Source organism: Cyrtonyx montezumae, unplaced genomic scaffold (genome assembly GCF_038088225.1).
Source record: "Cyrtonyx montezumae isolate F1298 unplaced genomic scaffold, pur_monq_1.0 scaffold_6, whole genome shotgun sequence".
In the NCBI taxonomy this organism is placed as follows: domain Eukaryota; kingdom Metazoa; phylum Chordata; class Aves; order Galliformes; family Odontophoridae; genus Cyrtonyx; species Cyrtonyx montezumae.
Window position 1 is genome coordinate 6,905,545 of NW_027072067.1, and position 21,707 is coordinate 6,927,251.

At 40.6% G+C, this 21,707-nt stretch overlaps 1 protein-coding gene across 7 annotated transcripts in view; it reads left to right on the plus strand.

Annotated features, from left to right (window-relative positions):
• WNK2 (WNK lysine deficient protein kinase 2) overlaps positions 1-21,707 on the plus strand; it is a 107,030-nt gene that overhangs the window by 46,628 nt on the left and 38,695 nt on the right. For 5 of the 7 annotated variants that reach the window (XM_065749757.1, XM_065749758.1, XM_065749754.1 and 2 more), the window contains exons 6-13: positions 4,403-4,491; positions 5,130-5,349; positions 7,639-7,927; positions 10,893-11,089; positions 13,657-13,809; positions 17,125-17,313; positions 18,305-18,844; positions 21,257-21,571. In XM_065749757.1, coding sequence (XP_065605829.1) covers positions 4,403-4,491; positions 5,130-5,349; positions 7,639-7,927; positions 10,893-11,089; positions 13,657-13,809; positions 17,125-17,313; positions 18,305-18,844; positions 21,257-21,571 — 1,992 coding nt within the window. The remainder of the gene's footprint in view (positions 1-4,402; positions 4,492-5,129; positions 5,350-7,638; positions 7,928-10,892; positions 11,090-13,656; positions 13,810-17,124; positions 17,314-18,304; positions 18,845-21,256; positions 21,572-21,707) is intronic. The other 2 variants (XM_065749755.1, XM_065749759.1) reach the window with 2 other exon arrangements.

Consider the following 21,707-nt stretch of genomic DNA (forward strand, 5'->3'; position numbering starts at 1 on the left):
TGCTAGCAGTGTTGATGGGTTTAGCTACACAAACTCACGCTTTAAAACAACCCAAATGTCTATAGTGCTCTGTCTAGCGTGTTACATTTCATATTGTTTCTTTTATATAAATGTATCAAATGTATTCTCTGTATTTGTAGGTTACATATTGCTTATACAGATGAGGTAATTTCCACATCGCTGTTACGAACATTACTCATTGATTTGTGTATTCCAGACACCTTCTTAGACCTGCAGTTAATCTGCTTAGATCAGCCTTAGGACTGAGTACAGTTTGGGAGTGAAATGGAGATGGATTTATAATTGCACACAGTGATCTTACTGCTGAATGTCCTGGAACGAAATCTTGACAGAACTGAGAACTTTGCCTTCACCTTACTGTGTTTGGAGACGGTGTGGTAGAGTGGCATTTCAGTTGGACACAGGGTTTCAGCCTTTCTGTAAGAGGAGTTCTTGTGCCTTTCAGGAACTACCTGATTCTAGGCAGTATGCTGTACTGAATGCACATGTGGAAGTTGAACTCAAAGAAGACTGTACCCAGTCAAGGAGGGCACACTCCAGGGCAGGGAAAGCTCTTAGGAAAGTTACTGACAGACATGGGTCAGACTTAGGAGTGACTTGTCTGGCATAAGCTGTGCATTTTATGAAGCATTGCATGTGACTTTTTTTCAGAGGTGTACTATACTGATGGAAATATAAAAATACCTGCTTGTACAACTCTGAAAAATAAGCTTTAATTTCTTCCCTTCTTCACCCCAACGTGGAGACTGAACTTCTTATGTCCTGTATGTACCTGTCTGGAGACTCGCCTGTCTTATACATGAATGTCTTTCAACTCTAGTTACTTTTGGAAGAAAAGGAGGAGGATATTCAGGAGGTGGCAGGGATTTCCTCTTGGACTTGATATTTTTTTTTTAATTTTTTTTTTTAATTTTTGTTTGTATTTAAACAATTTATATGAAATTCTTCCTATCCATCTTATGTCATTTAATTAACCCTCCATTTCAGAGGTGTGAATGTTGAATTTACATCTGCTTGAGACATTCATACAGTTTTCCTACTGCTGTGGATAATTCCTTAGCCAATATACTTTGGATTTTGATGCCATGTTTCCTTGGGAATGCTCCGGAGAGACAGATGGTTTTTGAATAAACGAATGAGATGGATCCTTTGATTTCAACTGAAAACCTTTGTTTCACACCAACCCCCTCCATTGTTGGAAGGCTTGTAAGCATCAGGGCATGGTGCTGCAGGGAGGATTTTCAGCATTACAATGAGATGGCCTTGGAGACTTTAATGAAGAGTAATGAGCTAATGCATTCTGTAGCATATGGGCATTGAGAAAACACTTTGGAAAAGCAGTTCTGTGTGGTACTTTACTGTGCATCTTCTGTCCTTGTTTGTTTTAGTCATCTATTTGTAGCTTAGGTATTAGGCTGATTAATATAGCTGGTGTGCAAAGAGGAGTCAGCATTCTTTCAAAAGATGTGGAAAGTAAAATGGTATTTGTAGGAGAGAAAGGGATTTGTAAGATAAAAAATCAGGATCAGTCATCATGTCAAAAGAACATAATAGACAAATGTAATTCCTAGGTGCCCAGCACATCCTGCTCTGCTCCATCCAAGCCATGCTGGACTTCATCAGACCACTTAAATGAGTACAGTATATAGAATCTGGAAAAATTAAGTCAAGAGATGCAGTGATATGCCTTATACTGTTCCTGCCTCTCATAAGCTCAGGTTGTGCCAAAATACCCGTGGAGCACACTGCAGTTTTAAAAGCAATTGGCAGGCTCCTGTGAGCACACGCATAGGAGCAGTGTGTTTCTCCAGGGAGTTGAAAGCTCCTTAGGTAGTGGTAAAATCTGTCTCTGCTGCTGTTTTCTTTTTTATTTTCCTGCAGTTACATTGATACCTTTGTACATTTGGGGGGTTATTTTTCAGTAAACATGGGGCTATAGCAGATGTTGACCCCTATTATCCATTCTTCTGCACAAGTGTCATTAAGATAAGAAATAGATGATTTCCTATAGCAAACTGGAGCATCTGAAAATATGTTGAGATTTGTTCTGTTGAACATTTGCAAAGATTTCTTTGTAAGTCCTCCCCCTCGGAGAAGATCACCTCCTGCAGCTTTACCTGTTCTTTTGGTGGTCCTTTGTTTTCTTCCATTTCTAATTCAGGTACTGGAGCTCTTTTGGGAAGCAATCTTGGTGCGCTGTGGTGCACTCTTACTTGTTTTAGGCAAGTCTAGGCTTCAGTCAGCAAGACTTTCCCTGTCATTTTGACACAATTTACATACGTGTAGAAATTGAACACACATCTTGTAAGCAAGATTTGAGTTTGCTTCATCCAGTACTCTTTTTAGCTGGTCACAATAGTCAGCCATGTGCATGGATTTTTCTGCACTCTTGAGAATCTTTTTTTTTCCACAGCACCTCTGTGTCTCAGCAGAGCTGGGAAGCAGAGCCTGCCACTAATCTGTGAATTTTTCAAAATTTATGAATGATATATTTTACTCTTCTGAACCTTACGACATAAAGAGAGTGATTGACATGAAATTAAAATAAGTCAGCTGGAATCTCAAATCTAAGGCTTAAATGGCAGCAGACAAGGCTAGATGAGCCCAGAGTCCACTTCTTGGGACATCAGGCCTCCTTGCCCTGCCACTGTACCATCACAGTTACTGACCTTTCAGGATGAAACATTAAAAGGGTTTGAATGGAGTTATATGTCTAAAACCCATTCGACCATGTGCTTAATTAGGTTCTGTTTTTATTAAGATGGAGGAAATCACGTTTCCTTGTATTTTTTTCCCTGCTTATTGACTTTACTGCGAGTAATAGCATCACAGAATCGCAGAATCACCAAGGTTGGAAGAGTCCTTAAGTCACAGTCTAGCTGCAAAACCTATTTCAAAATTCATGTCTGAATTATTGTCCATGCACACCTTGGTTTAGTAGGTGTATATGAGATTTTCAAGGAAGCTTTGTTTCCAATTTAAGCTGAACATCACAAATAAAAAAGATAACTTCTGGTGTTAACGCTGTTATTCTCCTCAACTGAATACATAGATGGAAAGTATTCATAGGAAATGAATATTTCTGCTGAATGGAATGGAAGTGAGTTACGTGTTACCAAAGGTGGGCTTCTGGTAGCTCCTCCTGCCTCAGCTGGCCAGGAGCACAGCGGGGTGGCTGCTGTTTTCCAAAGTGAACCTCCTTTCTTCCCTCTCCAAAACCTCACATCAGGAAAACATCAGCCTGAGCTTTGAAAATGCACAGCTAGACATGTCAGTTAACTTCCCAGGTCCCTTTGGTAATTATTTTTACAGTACATTTTGATTGTATGTACAGAGATGACATGATATATAAACTGTTATTTAGTTTGAGTTCTTGCATACTGCTTCTCCTACAGTTTCTCTTTATGTTGGTAAGATGTATGTTTTTTTAATTAAGAAGTTCAGTACCCCAAGGAGGATCATGCTGAGTGAAGATATTTGTCCTGAAATATTAGAGTAGAGAGAAGTGACCTTTGACTACCCTACAAGTGTGTGTGTTTCTTCTAATCCTCTCTGTCTTCTTAAAACAGCCCCACCTAACCTGAAAGAAATACAAATTGTTCCTCTTACATCTGCATAGAGCCAAATCTCCCTACATGGGAAATGAAGTTCTGCTTCTGTAAGCTTTCTTCTGTGACAAAACAGTTGGCCTTTTTCCTTGAAAGGACAACCTCATAGGTTAATGCTTCCAAATCTAGAAGTGAACCATATTCCCAGGAAAAAAGAAATTAGTTTTTGATGGAAATTTAACTTAACCTATGAAGCAACACAAGCTATTGCTGCCCTTCCACTTGTACCCAGTAAGATTCTGACAATGTATTGGGAAATGCAGGAGCAACGTAGGGCTGTTGGGCATGTTCTCCCTCTGCCCCACTTTGTTTAGGTTGTTTTGAGGGAAGGAAAGGAGCTACTGAGTACTGGAGGATGTAGAAAAGCAAAAGAATAATGGGAAACAGATCTGGAGGACTGCATGGTTCTTCGAAGGTATTTTTGACTAATTCTTGAAACTGTTTATCTGAAGAAAGACACAACTACTCCACTTTATGTTTTTAGGTTTTTTTTTTGAGGGATAAGACTTTTTCTTAAATAATGGCCTCAGTCCACAGGATGGAGAAGTAAAGTCTGCGATTGTTGGTAAAGAAAAAGGATGTGTGCGTGATGTAAGGCTGAGTTAACGTACAAGCCAATGTGCTGAAAGTGCAGCGGCACTAAATTAAGACTATCGTCTTCAAAGTAGTTGAACTGACTGCATAGTATAGTAAAAACATCCTTACTTAAGATATAGAACATATATATATGTAATATTTATTTCAGACTGAATTATTTTCCTCTGTTGTTTTAGGGTATAAAGCCAGCAAGCTTTGAGAAAGTTACAGACCCTGAAATTAAGGAGATAATTGGGGAGTGCATTTGCAAAAATAAGGAAGAAAGGTTTGTATCACATAATTAAGTTTAGTTCAAGTAATGCGTATGCACAGACTTTGAATCTGTGTGGGTTCCTGATCTAGCCTCTGTGTCTCCTCTGAGCAGGAGAAAATACAGAATGGAAATATTAATGACTATGTAATTCCTGCTATGTAATGTCAAGATAATAAATTCAATTGCTGTGTCTCTCTCAACTTCAGAGAATAATGTAAAAAAGCAAAGTTGTGAACTTGTTTTCAGCTTTAAGTTTAGAAACCACTCTTCTAGTCTCTCCTGGAGTGTTTGTGTATTTCATGACTTTCACAACTGCGTTTCCTGGGAACCTCAGGTGACTGTCTAGAGGGAACCTTATTTTAGAACTCATTAAGATCAGATACTCCGGGAACGTTGAACGAGGCTGTAATCTCCATTTCTGAGTATTTTTATGATGCATGAATATTGAAGAAGCTTTGTTAAACAGGAAACTCAGCGGTCCTCAGCAGCACTAGAAATATTGCCTCTTTCTGCTAAGAATACAAGTTTGTTATGGATAAGCACCAAGAGAGCTGTAAATGTTTTTTCCTCTAGTAAAAATTTATTGTCAGAACTTTCTCAGAATGTCCTTAATATTTGCAGTGTTTGACTATTGTTTACATCCATTGCAGATATGAAATTAAAGATTTATTAAGCCATGCCTTTTTTGCTGAAGATACTGGGGTAAGAGTGGAACTTGCAGAAGAAGACCATGGTAGGAAATCCTCTATTGCCTTAAGACTCTGGGTAGAAGATCCTAAGAAACTGAAAGGAAAACCCAAAGATAATGGAGCCATTGAGTTTACTTTTGATCTGGAGAAGGAAACTCCTGATGATGTTGCACAAGAAATGGTAAAATAAACTTCTCCTGATGAATATATGTATAGTTAGTGCATAAATCTCAAAGGATTGCGGGAGCAAGTCTGGTAAAGTAACTTTGGTTTAAACCATTCTTGATTAAGCAATTTGCGTTGATCTTGAGACTGATTTCTAAAGGAAAAAGGGTAAACTGGGAAGACCTAAAAACTGGAAAAGGATGTGGAATCAGGTGCATGAAATGCTGTTTCAAAACAGCGAGTCACTTAGGGATCAAAGAGGTCTCTTCTACTCTTATATTTTGAAAACTCTCTTGCTAGTTTATCTTGGCTGTTGATATCTCTAAATTTGTTTCAAATCTATTGACATATATTTAATGCGGTTTAGGTTTTTTAATGTCATGGAAACAAAGTGCAAGTAAGCTCTTCGTTGAGGGTCTGCATTTTCTTGTGCTTGCAAATGTGTTCCTATTATTACATGCCAAATCCCAAGGCATCCTGTTTATTGATGTTGTCATCAACACTCCTCTTCTGCTTATGAAGCAGTCACTTTGATAACATTACCTTACTGTTTGGAGTCATTACCCCATGTATCCCAAAATTAATAAGAACATCAAGCTCCTCTGTCACTTGTTTGCAGTAGGCCCAATATGTTTTCTGCAGTATATTGTAACAGAGCTTCATTTAAAAGTTGCTCTACTACGTTTGCTTACTGTAGTATTTTACATCTATATTAAATGTCTATGGAAGTATTTGGAGTTCTGAAGTTCTGAAGTAGGTATTGTGTTTCTTGTGGGAAATTCTTGTAGTGTGAGTATACTTACAAGATATCTAACTACTGTGATACCATACCCTTTCCCAAATTAATTACTTTCAAACTTGAATCTGTTGGTGGAACGAGCATTCTTAGATCTTTTTTTCTAGCCCAAGTGAATTGTGAAACACCAAAATTATGTATTTTCATCAGTTCATATTGCTTTGCGTGCTGTGGTAGTGAAAAATGCAGGAGATTTCTTGAGTACAGGGATTTATTTATCATTATTGATGGGTTTTTTGTAGTCAGACATTCTAGCTTGTCCGAATGGTGTAAGCAAAAAACTTGAAACTTGTGGCTGGGTTTGCAGCCTAACATGTTTCACAGCCAGTTGTATGATAAAATCATGTCTTCATTAAATGTTGATCGTTCCCTAAGTAGAGATATAGGAATAGGAGTTGTTTAGAAACTTGCTGATATGTCAGGTTTTTAGTTCCTTCCTGGTAAGCCTTGCAAAGAAAAATCTACTGTTGTCCTCAGTTAATGCCATACAAGGCTTTCTGGACCCGTGTGGTTCATCTGTACAGTAACTTGCACCCCGTGTTAGTATTTACTGATTCTCTGTTCAGGATTGTCAGTATGGTCTGAGGACATTTGCAGTGGAAAATACCCACATCCATTTGAAACTGTATTCTAAGTTCCTTTGTGCCTATTTATTTTAAACATCAACAATTCTAGGCTGTAGAACTGTCTTGTTCGGGCAAGAGGAAAATGGAGAACTCCTAGATTTCCTTCACATAGATAAATTTGTAGAATGTGCATCTTTCAGAAGATGCAGATTTTAACAGACAGTTCTCTGGCAGCTCGTTATTAGACTAACAAAGGGTAGGAGATTGTCTAGAAAGTTCATGCAGGGAGCATAAAGACACATTTTCCATGTTATATTCTGAGGAGCTGAATTCTGAGAAATGTTGCTCCCCTTTTCAGTCAAATGTGAACAGTCTGAGTTCAGTTTAAGAAAAATCTTATAAAACTCAGTCAATACTGCCTTAGAAGTTAATTTGGGTCTAAATTCTGTAAATGCATTTTCTGAAATGACTTGCTATGTTATCAGACACAGCAATTTGGGGAACTTTGTATGCTAGAAAGGTTAAGGCAATAAATTCTGATTAGAGGTAATAAGGTTTACTCCAATTGCACTGTTGAAATACCATTTTTCAAAGATGCTTTTTTCTTTTGACTATTTTGTCAGTCATTGCAAAACAAAAACAACAACAAACCAACTGCAGTTAAGCATATTCTCTTCTCATCATTGGAGATTAACTACCTAATAAATCAAGCAGATGAGTAGTCAACTCTGCACTAGGGGCAAAGTTTTAATCCCCTCAAAAAGCAAAGAACCCCACTCCCAATAAATAAATAACAACCCATCAAGCTCCTGAGTTCCTGTTCTTGTGAGGAATGAGTATGTAACTGGTTGGGTTTTAATTCAAACTGATGCTTTCTGTTAGGAAGAGATTCAGGTAATACGTGTGCTTGTGTGATCTTGCTAAGTTTGTGCCTCTTCTGTAGATTGACTCTGGATTTTTTCATGAAAACGATCTCAAGATAGTTGCAAAGTCAATACGTGACAGAGTAGCATTAATACTATGGAGAAGAGAGAGAATTTGGCCTAGAATACAGTCAGAGGAACGTCGTGATTCTGAATGCTTGGAGAAGTCGAAGGCACCACATCCACAACAGGTTCAAGTCACATACCTTTCCCACACCGGTCATCACATCCTGTCCGAATCAGAGGAGCCCGAGGCAGACCAGCATCCCTTCCAGCAAAACCTACCCACCAGCGTCACTTCTGTTGCATGTAAGTCTCAGGTTTTCTCTGTGTATGCATGATGGTGAATGTCCCAGTATATAAATCAACAATTGTGTGAACTCAGCAGCTGGATACCATGCAGCTTTTGCATGTCAGTTCATGGGCTGCAAGTGACTCCAGCAAGTGCAGAACACTTGAAAGAAAAAGTTCCAAGAAAAAACATTGCTACTGAAGAAGGAGCTGTCTTTAAAAATAAATGCAGAAAAGATGAATCCATTTTTAAATGGAACACTACTAAGTTTGTGTGAAACAATGACAGAACGTGAACTCGCACCAAGGTGGTTGCAATGGCTAGTGGTGTTCATCGTTCACTTTTTTTAAGTGGTTTTTGTAACGTGGAGGTGTTTATCCGAAGCCAGATCTTACTGAAACCAAGATGCTGCAGCTGTTTGCATTTTGTACATTACTCTTGATGGCTTATATGATGGTTTTGTGAGTCTGTGCAATGACATAGAGCAGGGAAAAAATGCTCTCTGAATGTTATGTGGTATAACTCAAAATTTCCCCTTTCTATATGAGATAACTGTGGTTTGCACGTACTTGTTGACAACATCAAATCTTGTGGGCTGACAATGTTTGTTGGGCTCCTAAGTCAGGATTCAAGTGCTTTCTCTGTCCATCCAGGCTCCTGAGCTTGTGGACCTGAAATGAAGTAGTAGCTTTGTCTGTGTTATGGAGGGTCCAAGAAGGCAGTTGCTTGCATTCCTCCAGGCACTGGTAGCCACAAACCAGTGATCTACCTACTCTTTATGTTGGTTGATGGCGGTTGATTTGAAAATATTAATCACCAGGCTATTTGAAGACAGGTGGATTTATGTCTACTGATATAAATCCAAGTACTGCTTTTGGTCTCTCTGTGAATAAGGAGCTACCTGGCCTTGCAGAGCTTGTGTTTCATTTTACTTCTGAGCATCAGACTTGTCTCCAGCAAACAGCAAGGCATGAGGAAGTAGTGTTTGTAATTGCCTAAAATAACTTGGCCTTGTGTGTCTCCTAAGTCATTCTTTGTTAACAAGTCAGGCTCTGCTGCTGAAATCTTTATTTATACCTTTAAACATCTTGAAGGAAATATTGCCAGATAATTTTGGATTAGAATATTTGAATTTTTGTGAGAGTTCTTTTCTAGCCATTTCTTCTGATTAAAATCTGATGTACATATTTTGTTTCTAAACTATCATCACAATGGTTTTGTTCTGCTGTCTCAGACTTTTATGTAAGCATATTTAAATTCAAGGTACTTTAGCGAAGAGACAGCTGCTACTTTAATGCAGGTATTGTGTAAATTGCCATATGAAGGCCTGCTTTGAATACTAAAATAACTTATCACATCTCAATGAGAAAATAAATCTTTACCAGATGTGAGAAATGCAATATTTGCTTAACTTTCCAGAATACTGGAGTATTTACAAGACTTTTTTCAAGTCGTATTGCTGTCATTATATTTCTTTTAGATAACGTACCTACTTTATACTGATCTTTTGAGGCACACTGATTATGATTCTTTGGTTCTGTTGGTATAATGACACTGTGCTTCTCATGGTTTTGTTGGTTGTGAAATGGTGATAATTTATACTAAATATAACTTCCCTTTTTTATTTACTACTCCTCAACTCCTAATATTTTGGATTACTTGACAACTCACTCTCAGACGTCTTCAACGCTTTCCTAGTGCCAAAGGGCTCTATCAATTACTTTTATACCAATTCAAATAACAACCTGAGATCAAATGTAAAAATGTAGGTTAATAATGTAATGTGTAATGCACATTGTTCTATAGAACCAAAGTGATTCACAGCCTTTGTAATAATTAATCCTATACTGCTGTAGTTGAGTTTTAAATTTCTGTTACAAGCTCTTTGCCTTTTGGATGCTTTCAACTACCTTCTCAATTGTCTTTTGTTATTTTTCCCATGGAAACAAAAATGGTAGCTTATACTCAAGTACTGAGCACCTGCACTTCACAGGCTTCAAACACCATGAAAAGATCTTTTTAAACCAGTAATACTCAATGGTACAGTTAGAAGATTTATTTTTCTACAATAGAAGATACCATGCTTGCCCAATATCAAGTTGTGTGATTCTGCAGACTAGCTGGGCTAATGCTTGGCATAAGAAACACTGGTGGAGCTCTGAATTGCCCTTCTAAATTACCACAAAACTGAACTGAGGTAGCTGATCCGTTTCACTCTCTGATTTTGTTTTTATGTAAAGGTGGCTGAAAGCTTTCCACTTACAAATAACAAAATCAGGATGAATTTTGGTTATAATTCCTCTAGCGTGTGCTCTTGTACTGCTGCATAGCCTGCTTACAGCCTAATGCAGGGCCTCATGTTATAGACTTGCTTAAATAATGCTCCTGTACCTTCTGTCACATACATCAGTCAAAAGATCCATAATACACTTTCCTGTGACTTCTTCATGGTATGTTTTCCCTTAATCCAATTGAATTATTTTACTTATTCTTCATCTTGAGGTACTGTTTTATACTCATGTTGGTGGTTATTTGAGGAGCCTAATACAAAGCATATAAAGGATGGTGTATTTTTCAATACTGATAATCAAAAAGGTGTTAAAATCAGTGCCTCTGCAGAACTGACTCCAGGACGCCATGATCTGCTGTGAACATTATGATTGGAGTTTTCTATCCTTTCATCCTAGAAAATCCACGAAAGTCTGCAGTTCTTGCTATGAACCGTACACCCTTTAAAGGATATTTTCAGCACACTGATATTTCATTGTGCATAGAAATCCATGGTTTTTGGCTTAGAAGGAGCAGTATGTGCCCTTTGTAGAAAATAACAATTGTGTTGTATAATTTATTTATAGAAGGGAAAGGGCTAAGGTAGTAAAAATGCAAATTACGCAAACGAATGTTGACCTTGCTTTGAAATCATTACTTAAACACTTTGAGTTGCTGAGCTCAAAATAAATATATATATAATTCTTATTCCAGCTGACAGCACGTTTGACAGTGGTCAGGGGTCCACTGTTTATTCAGACTCGCAGAGCAGCCAGCAAAGCGTCATCTACTCATCTCTGCCCGACGCCGTGCCGCCTGCAATCCAACGGGTGTACAGCCCACCCCTCAGTGAGAGCCAGGCGCTGCCCCACAGCCTTCCACAGCTGGGGCACTACCAGCAGCCCTCAGCAGTAAGTCTGAAGCTTCTTAAAGCTGTGCTGTAGCCTAGATCATACTTAACTACTACTTTATGTTGTTTTCAGTAGGGCTTGCTTTGTATAATTCTCGCTTGTTTCTACCAGTGTTGACTTGCTTAGTACATATGTCTCTAGTTGATTGGAAATGTGCATTGAGAGTACTAGTGTACTTCTAGTTCATCATGCTGTTCTTAAGATGTGCTTCACTGGCAGCTGTCTTTTTTATTTTTTCCCAACTAAAGAGCTTCTCATCAGTCTGTTTTCACTAAGCTACAGTAACAGCATTGCTGTTGTTACAGCTTTTAAATTATTAGTTTTAAGCTCATGCATAAATTTGAGAACTTTTGTTTGTTTTCATTTACTGTCAATATAGCCACACATTATTGCTCCTTCACTTGTTCAAGACCTTCTTGGGTATGATGTTTCTCCCCATTGCGACAAAGGTCAAACATCTGTTCACTGCCTTTCTGGCTCTGGATTTAATATTGCACAGAGACGGCGAAGTACTTCCGTTATTGAGGCTCCAAAGTCGAGGACTGGTAGCCCAGTCAGGCTTTCACGCTGTCGTGACCTTGACCAAAAGCAGTTAATGGAACTACTGGTGCAAGAACAAACACATGTGAGCGAACATAAACCTTCAGGTGATTCCGGCGAGAGGCGCAGCGTGCTGTTGCCTTCGGAAGCCGCAGCTGCCCCGTGTTTGTGCTGCAGCCCGCGCTTGCTGCACGTGGCGGGCGATGCTCCATGTGCTTTTCGTCGCCACAGTGACTCGGTTGTGAGTTTGACCCTGGATGCGATGCCCTGTCCCCAGGAATTAAAGGAAGGGAGCTCTGACCTGCAGACCGGAGAAGGGGAAGCAGGCACGTCGCCGCTGATGGCACTGGGGATCTCGGTGAACCCCACTGAGCTGATGTTTCTCCAGCAGGCTTGTCAGATGTGCCTGGCCTGCTTATTTCAGTCCAGTAAAGACCAAAGCACATCAAAAGTGTTGATGCCTGCTGAATGTGCTCACTCCCTGTGCAGCCAACTCCCAGACAAGTCAGTATCTCAACCTCTTCCCCAGACCAGCGGGCCGTGTGGCAGAAGTTTAGACCTGCCTTTGTTACATGAATCTTTACAATACATAATTAGCCAGAAGACCAGTTCTTCTCCCATGAGATCTGCAAGGGTTGCAGAAAACATTCTGCCTTTTGAATCCTGTGATTATGGAGAAGCCAACATGCCTGGACTGTTCCAGCCCTGTCACGAAACTTGCACTGGCAAAACGCTGCTGGCAGAGAAGAGCAATTGGGTGACTGCAGCTACCCCAAGCAGTGGAAGCAGCCTACCCAGTAAAAATGACAGTAATGATGTGGTAGGTTAATTCTTTGTTTCGTGCTATTTGACTTAAGAGAAGAAAAGTCAGATCCGGGACCAGTGGTTGTTCCCTGCTTGATCCAGATTTACCCAGCCTACTTTGGAAGTGCTTCATTTTCCCTGGTTTTACCTTATGTTTTCCAAAATGCCTGCAAGAAATTGTGAACTGTATTTTGTGAATGCACTGAAACATGACTCCATTTACCTCAAGGAAAATCCCGTAGCCAGATCCCTCCACTGTGGAAACCACCTTTCCCATGTGCATACTTCTGCTGAGACACATCCTTCCTCGTTTCTTGTTCACATGAAGCATTAACTTAGCTCTAAATATAACACTCAAAAGGCACATCTTTTAAATTTATTCTGTTATTACATTATGCCGTGCAGCATACTGTTTTAGAGCAGATTCATTCTTTCCATTGGTAGGTCTCTAATTTGGACATAAGTGCATTACTTTTTCTTTATTGAAGATTTGGAAGAATAATAACTTTTATTCACGAGCAAAAATCTGACTTGGAACTTTCCATAATTCTGTGATTTTTTAAAGAAAGAAGAATTATCATTGTATTTTTCCTGGGAGGTCATTTACCACGATAACACCAGCTCAGAACTGGAGCTGTAGTTGCTTTTTTGTTTTAGGCTTTTAAACATCAGTCTGACAAACTGTTTAGCTTTAACATATTTGCCTACTCTGAGCTGAAGTATCAGAACTGTCGCTCATACAAGCCTTATTTAAACTGGTTTTTTGTCTTAATTTCACTCAAGGTTTTGATTTTTTTTCATTTTTCTATTTATTTTCTTGGCCACCATCTCAAGGAAATTACCTGTTTCTTTCAAAGATTAAGATTCTGTATGAAATTATAAATATCTTTGTGAAGTTACTGCTTTACTCCATTAGTGGCTGCTTGTTGATATATTCTCTGTCACTATGTATATGCTTTCAGTGGTTTTACCAGCTTGCATGCTTGCTTCCAGAGGAAATGCAATGCAATGTGGTTGTCGTATTGGCCTTTGGAATGACTTTTTTTTCCCCATGTTTATAGATTAACGATCTTTCCATTCCTTGCAGATAATTTCATTGTCTTTTTCCTCTGTTTTGACCTACGTGTTAAGCTGACCATTTGCTGCATACTCTTAGCAGTCGCAGGGACTCCTTCATCAGGAAGCCTTCTCTTTTCCCTGACGTTGCCTTCTCCTTGCTGCAGCCTCCCCTGCCTGTGGTTCAGGCTCCACCTGCAGTGGTGCCCCAGAGGCCCCAGCACTACCAGGAGCCAGCGATGACGTTCCCAGTGGTGCAGCCGACCACCGTGGCCTCCATGCAGCTGGGGCAGTCGCAGCCAGTGCTGGCCAGCCAGCAGGTGAGGAGCTGCTGCTGGGGGACTTCACCCCATGCCTCACCTGTGCTGTACTCAAGAAGAAACCTGTGATAAGTTTGAGCTCTTGAACACTTACATTGCTTTCAGTGTAGTATTTCATTGTTTGTGGGGTTCTTTTGGGGGTTTTTTCATAATAGCTTTTACTAATTTTGCTTCATTATTTTGCAACTTGTGTTCAAAATATTTCTGAAAGATGAGAAAGCAATTTTGATGCTGGGATCAGTTGTTTTTCAGGTACTCGGGAGAATGCTGCTTTTTGACTTGTGCCTTTTAGTTGTAATTCAGTATAAACATCCATCAAATGCCTCTATCTTCTAAGAAAAGAATCTGAGTTGTCTCCAGATAGTAACTCCCAGTGCATTTTGGATTATCAAATTCCCCCCAAAAGTCCTGTTCCCTAATGGTGTTTACACAACACAGCTTTCAAGCAAGGACAGCTGTGAAGGCTGCAGTTGCTTCCTTGTACAAAGGTGGTGTCAGCTGGTAAGGAACGCAGCCACAGACCTGCATAGTGTGCTGATCTGTGGCTCACCTTTGTGATCATACCAAAACATTGGCTTCCTTGGGTAGAAACTGCTGATGAGGCTGGGGAATGCCTGCCTGCTTTGTGTCTGGCACATATTGTATCTCTTCATACTTTTCTAGTTAACAAAATGTGTTGGTGTCATTTATATTTTTTAACGTGCTCTACTCTTTGGAAAGAATCAGTATAAAACCAATGTAATTTGGTGTCCTTGAAGAATGCCTGCTTATGTGAAACTTCATGATGCATTAGGTTTTTTTTTCTAATGGGCAGTGATGATGGTATGGTTCTTTGTGCCAAAAACTGTATGCTTTCTCAAGCACACTGAGGACCTTTCTGATCGCAGTGATCTTTTTAGTGGCCTCTGGAGCTTTATGCTGATGGATTAAAACATGTTGTTCCCCTGGCAAAGGCAGTTTTGGGATAGAATATTTACGTAACTTGATTTCTTTTATATACTCTTCCTTCCTAGCATTGCTGTTTCTTGCAATAATTCCATCCTTGTTAGTAAATGAATACAGCGATGCTCTGTCTTTGTTTTTAGTGAGTTGGGGTGCATAGTTCCCTTTCTCTTTTTGTGCCCATATATATTTCCTTTGGACACTGATAGAAGATGCATCGTGATGTAAGCTCTGGGACAAAATTCATCCCCGAGGCCATTTGTTTCATTAAATGGAATCACCCTAAGGATAAATCTGGATGCAATCCCAGATCAAGGCTAGACTTGCACAGTTTTGTTATTTTTTAATTCTTAAATTTCTCAGGATAGTTCAAAGGAGCGGAGAAGTGTGAAGAAAGCACATCCAGTTTCCAGCTTTTATTACAGTTTGCAATGTAAGAACACCTGACTCCATCTCACAATACTGTGGGAGATGCAGCTCAGTGACTGTTCAGCTTTTGATAACTGGCGTTTACCAATTATAGGAACTTTTAAACATTTGTGTCGCTCTTGGTTCCCTTTAGGAAGACCTACTGTGAGTACAGAATCTTCCTTCTACTCTTAGCAGCAGAGAACTGCAGGTTTTTGTAGGATAGTAAAGCATCTCAGCCCAAGTATGCGAAGTCAGGGTGATAAATTCATCCCTATAAAAGAGTGAAATGTATTGATTGTTTATGAATATGTGCTGATGACTCAGATGGGGGAGATCAATATTGCATATCCTCAGTATTTTATTTTTTTCAGTTTGGGTATCTGTCCACTTATAGCACTAAGGTTAAAGCGAGCCAAAATTAGTGCAGTTCATTTGGATTTTTTCCACTTGCTACGCTTCATCCAGTGCACACGCATTTTGTAAACTAAAGATGGAGGCTTTAGGAAGTTACCTTAGTTCTGTGAGCATAGTTTTTCTGCCTTCAGCACAGTGTCCCCCTCGAGCACAGGCGGGTCGAGCAGCCATGGTCAGTGTACTCAATTCCCAGTTAGCTGCTGGCAGCCTGTCTGAGCTGCAGATTAACCCAGCTGCAGATGCTCAGATACCTGAGCTGGCTTTGTGCTGCTGAGATTTATCAGCCCAAGCATATGCCGTGTGGAGGTGCGAGAGGAATGCTCTGCTGGGACTGGGAAGCGTTGCAGGAGATGAGCTAGTGCTGTGCAGTGTCAGTCAGCACCTGTTCAGTGCCATCTCCAGTGCTGCTTGTGGCATTCAGGGCATTCAGCCCCAGACACGGCGTGCCAGGAGCCAAATAGTCTTTTGTTCACTGATCCCACTATTGGAATCTTAGCAGTTGTGGCTGAGTTTCAGCTGATGAAGGGCGTGTGGCATCTGGCTCCCTTGATACATCTTGTACAGTTCTCTTGTACTAAAGTATCTAAAAATTCTGGTTGACAAGTGCTGCTACTGAGGAAGTGCAGAGCAAAATCTTGCATTACTGACTTACAGTGGAAGTGGCAAAAGTGAAAGATAATGCTGCTTGGCTATTCATTTTGAAGTTACCTTTGAACACCAGACATGGTATTAGATTGCATGTGCTGTGGAGCTGGAGCTGATGGATGCATCCTTGGGGCCCAAGTATAACCAGAGCCAGCTTGGTGCCTCAATGCCATACTTCTGAAAGAAGATTTTATTATTATGATTTTGTATTTTCATCATTAACAGAAGTGAAGGAGACGTCAGTACCACAGAAAATGTGAAACTTTTTTATTAATTATTTTCAGCTTTAATGCAGGGTTGTTTTTTTTTTCCTGCTCTGCTGTATAAAATCTGGCAGAGCAGTGGAACACCATTCCCCAGGTAATGGTAAAATTGCCTTTTTGGCCGCCACATTCTTACTGCAGCACCTTGCACATAACTGGGATCTAGCTGGAGCTTTTACAATAATTACTGTTTTGTTCACATCTCAGATAATGTGTTGTATATTTCAGTGTCTGATGCATTACATAGTCAGCTCTTGAATGCCAAGATTAACGGGGCGTAATCTGCATAGTGGGACTCTTTGAAGCCAGTAGGTGGGGATTTTACAAGGCCAACCAGAACAATCTCTGGGATTTAAAGATTGAGTCATTAAAAATAACCTTTCCAAAATAGTTAGAGCTTGTCTTTTCAGGTAATGTATCTTAAGTTTAACTGTGTTTTAAACACAGGCTCCTGTACACTGTTTAAATTAGGAGCGCCCTTCCTTTTTATAAAGCATTTTTCCCGAGTGACTGTTCTGTTCTGACTGTGCAGCTATAACTAAAAAGAGAAATGCATGGTTGTGTCCAGTGAACTGATTCATTCATAAAATACCTGTTATAACCTTCTTTGTTCTTTTTTTTTCCCCTTCTTTCCTGGCAGCAACCCATATCACAGCAAACTCCTCTGCAGCAGGTGCTTGCCAGCCAGCCAGTTTGCCCCATCCAGCCTGCCCCCCATCTCCTGCCCCAGTACCAGCCCCAGACCTCTCAGGTGGCAGCCAGTAGTACACCATTGAAACCCCTTCAGATTTCAACTGTGCCACAGCTTCCTCCAGTTGCCCCTTCCCAGGTAATATCTCTTGAAAACTGTGTATGTTGTTTGAGGAAAGCTTTACAGCTAATAATTAACATGATTTGTAGTTGTTGGGGTTTTTGTGTGTGTGTGTGTGGCTATTTTAAATGCATGTAATTCAGTCCATACGATTACAGCATTTCCCAAATCCCTTTATTTTTCTTTATTATTTGTTTTTATTTGGGGAATCAAAAATATACTCTGGGAATAATCCTGTGCCATGCCTGTGTAGTCCAGATAATTACAAAATTGCAATAACTGCTTTTTTTGCACCTTTTCCCATAGCATACTCTTCCCCATTCTAGGCTTTAGTGCATGAGAAGTTGCCCTTTTTTTGTTTTAGAGCTCTTGGCTTCCCCACCATCCCTACCTCCCTCCCAGCTCTGTTTCCAGGTTCAGTGTCAGGGACGAAGCCTTCCTGTGGCCTGTTTGCTGGTGGTAGCCATTGTGATGTGAAACATCTTACCTCAAGGGGAAGAAGCAAGCTGCCTCCATGTTAATGGGGTAGTTATCACAACGGCCATGTCACTGGGAGGTTTGGGGTTTAAAAACCATTTTACAGCATTTCCACTGCTGCCTATGTTGCAGACAGACCTTATGAAGACAACGACTTATAGTCTCTGCTTTATATTTTGCATGAAAGAGTATAGTATTTTATCTGGTCTGATTCCATTTCATTTATGTTAATATGGAAACAAATTGTTTGTTAACTAGGATCTTGCTTGGAGGCTTCGAACTATCATGAGAAATCGTTTTAAACTCCCAAAAATATCCTTTTAAAATGAAACTTTATTTTTTTTCCCCCAAATGGTTTAATAATTAAATTTTTATTACTGTTCATAAACCTCGGGAAATAAATGGAAGTGATTAACAAACAGACATAATTATCATGGCACAGGTGACCTGTATGCACTTTTATGGCAAATGAAACTGCTTTATACCACCAATGAAAGCTCTTGCAATTTACGTGATGTTATATTTCTTTCAGATTCCTCAGTTTCCTGTCATTCCTGCAATTACTCCTCTGGCAGGACTTGACAACCTTCCTCCAAACCTCTCTGATATACCTGCTGCAAACGTGCCCCCCATACCTGCTCCTTCTCAGTATTTTGCTCCAGCTGTGATTTTACCGAGCCTCCCCATGAACCCCACTTTGCCCATGGCACCAAACTCCCCTGCCCTCCCCATGCAGGCAGTGAACCTTCCTCATACGACTGTGGCTTCTCTGGTCTTGCCCTGCCAAACAATAGTGCCAAATATGTCAGCTGCTACAATACCACTGCTTGCTGTGGCTCCGCCGGGAGTGCCAGCGCTGCCGCCGCACCACGCGGTGTCCCAGCTGCCCCAGCAGCAGATGTACCCGACCACCTTCCAGCAGATAATCCAGAGCGAAGCTCCCTCTCCCCATCACACTCAGAGCACACAAGCCGTTTCCCAGCCGCAGCAGCCTCCACCTCCTCAGTCACTTCAGCCAGGTGTAATTCATCCTTCAGAGCCGGCGCTGTCTGCCCCTGGGGCTGGAAGCCAGGTAATCCGCCCGGCGCTGGGCTGTGTGGGTGCTAGGCTGTAGGGTGGTTCTTGAACATGCTGGAGACTCGTTCCACTCTAAATGCAACTGGGGAATTGGTTTTCTGTATCAAGGTGTTTTGTTAATTCCTTCTGCTTGGTTTGAGGTCTTTATGTGATGGCAGATGAATGTTGTGGGTTTAAGGACTGAAAAGTGGGCAGAGAAGTGCTCGCTTCTGAACTCCCCCTTCCTTCTCCCATCTCAGCTATAATGGAGTGGCAGGGAAGCGTGAGCTGTTCTCCTGGGTGGGAGGAGTGACTAAGCCCGGGCAGTAGCTACATGGCACTGCTGATGCTGATGTCTTTCTGCTGGTATGCTCACGGTGCAGAGATGTTTTATACAGATGAGCTGGCGGAAGCGAGTGAACTGAGAGGTGTTTTGATCAAGAACTGCTTTAAAAGTTTGCTTTGTAAAGCCAAGAGAAATGTCCATTTGATAAGAACTCCAGAAAACTCCATGGAAGAGGTTTATCAGATGGGAACAAACACAAGCTGCAGACCCTTTCTCCCCCTTAGAGGAAATGAAGCATAACATGAAGCTTCTGATGATAGCACTGCTTACAAGTGAGCTGATTCAGGATTTGTTAAGAGTCTGTAAACACGTTCATTGCCACATCAGTGATACGACAACATGAAATGCAGCCCGACCCAAGCAGGAGAGAGCAGTAAATCAGTTAATAATAGCGTTCTTGAAAATTTCTGTTCTACTACATCACTTTGCTGTAACATACTGATTCATATTCATAACATCCCATTTCAACCTGCCGTGTCACGGCATCTTCAAAGCACTACATCATTTTAAAATTTCTTTAGCCATATATTTGGCACAGTAATATTGTTTGTGGAAACGTAGGCAATGTGGAGCCCGAGGTGGTTCCCACTGAACTCATTAGCCACAGCTTTTCCAGAGGCTTTAGAAAGAGCTGAATTGGGCACAGCAAACACCAAAACCAAACAAGCAGTATTCTCAGAGTGCTGTCAGTGCTGACCAAACACATAAGCACAAGGCTTCCGTTAAGCTTTTTAGGATTTAGGAAATAGTACCAAAAATACGAACAAGAACATAGGGACGTTCAAAAATACATTGTTCTATCTTCTGAAACGCTTTGAATAGAGAAGTACTTCTGTAAACAAAGGCACTCCAATGCAGAGCTATATTTGCAGTTGATGCCAAGTGTCTCTATGTTCAGTTTTACACAGGTAAATGATACTTGGAGACATTGTGAATTGTTCTAGTTATGTAAAGATGGAAAGAAAATTGTCACTGTTTTTCTGCTCCAGCACCGCAGTTACTGTTCTAACAACCTCCACTTAGACAGTCTTGTAACTGCTGTGAGTTGCAAGGCACACTGCATCTTATTTTTATCCACTTAAAACCTGGGATCGTAATGTGAGCTCCTATCTATGTTCTGCACAGAGCAGGCGGTGATGAAATTGTGTGCCCTACTTCTCATCTGAGTCTCGATTTACTTATTTATTTCTATTATCCGATGCTCTGAATCTCTTGGTGATGACAGATACCTCACAAGCAAATAAAAATTATGCAGTTTTACCTAGTACTTGAAAAGCTTTCTTTCTTCCCTATTTTTTCTTTCATTTTTCCTCCTCCTACAAGCTTGGTCCCCTTGGAAAAATACATAACATTCCTAAAAGGAGAATGTTCTGTTCTTAAATATACAACTCAAAGAACTGTTATGCAGAATAACAATATGGTCTCTAAGGTAGTTGGCATCTAGTTGTGTCGGTCCTGTTCCCACAAAGCGCTTACGCACACAAGTTATTTTAATGCACTGAAGAAATCCACTGAGATAAATGTGACTTCCTCTGTGCAAAGTTACACAAGGAAGTGTTTGCAGGATCAGGGCCTTAGTGTTTAATGTGCCAAGATTGAAATTCTGTCTGAAATGTTTAAGTGGAAGACAATGAGTTCTGCAAGACTCTGGCAGATACTTGGTGTAAAAAGAGTTAATCACGTTGCCTCTGTCCACTGGTGGTTTATATATAACAGATTTTAAAAGTGCTGATTTAAATTATGGATAGAGTATATATTTCTCTGCAAGGATGTTGTGGTATTGGAAACAGCAAACGGCAATCAATTCATAACTTAAGATTTTACTTTCATAGAAAGAGCTGGTTTTGTTTCTGTGCATTAACTAGCTCTTGTACACACACTGTCATGATTATTTAGGAAGAATCCTTTGATTTCATTTGATTGTTTTAATAGTTGCCCTTTCAGTTGGAGACCACCCATAGGCATTCTCAGCGCAGAATTAAAATCCTTTTTCCATAAACTAGCGTCTTTAGCACTTTGATATATAAGTCAGGAGCACTCTAAGTAGAGCTGTGTTCTAATTAGGTGTCTGTTGTGTTGCAGCAGGTTACTGGACATACTCAGTATGGTTTGGAAACTGGAGCCCAGGTGCCGGTACTCCCAGTGCAGCCTTCGCTAGTCATGTCACCGCCTTTGCAGTTGCAACCTGAACTCTTGCCTCCCCGCGTCGCTCCAGAAAGCATTTCACAGATTCATGGCAGCCTTGCTACAGCTAGTCCACCAGTGCCCGTAGATCACTGTCTGCCTCTCCAGCCTTCGGGTGTTCTGCAGCTTCAGCCAGACCTTTCCCAGCCCCTGGCTCAGCAGCTCCCCGCTCCTGGCTCAGTCGTGCAGGCAGTGGCAGAGACATCGCAAGAGGTAGAGACGTCTCCTCCTCTGTAACTCACCAGCCTGCCCTTAACCTCCTGGATGGCCGTGGGCTTAGTTCATGAGGGAGTTTCTCCACTCTCATGATAGAGAGACAGCTCTAGATGCTAATTCAGCAAATAATAGG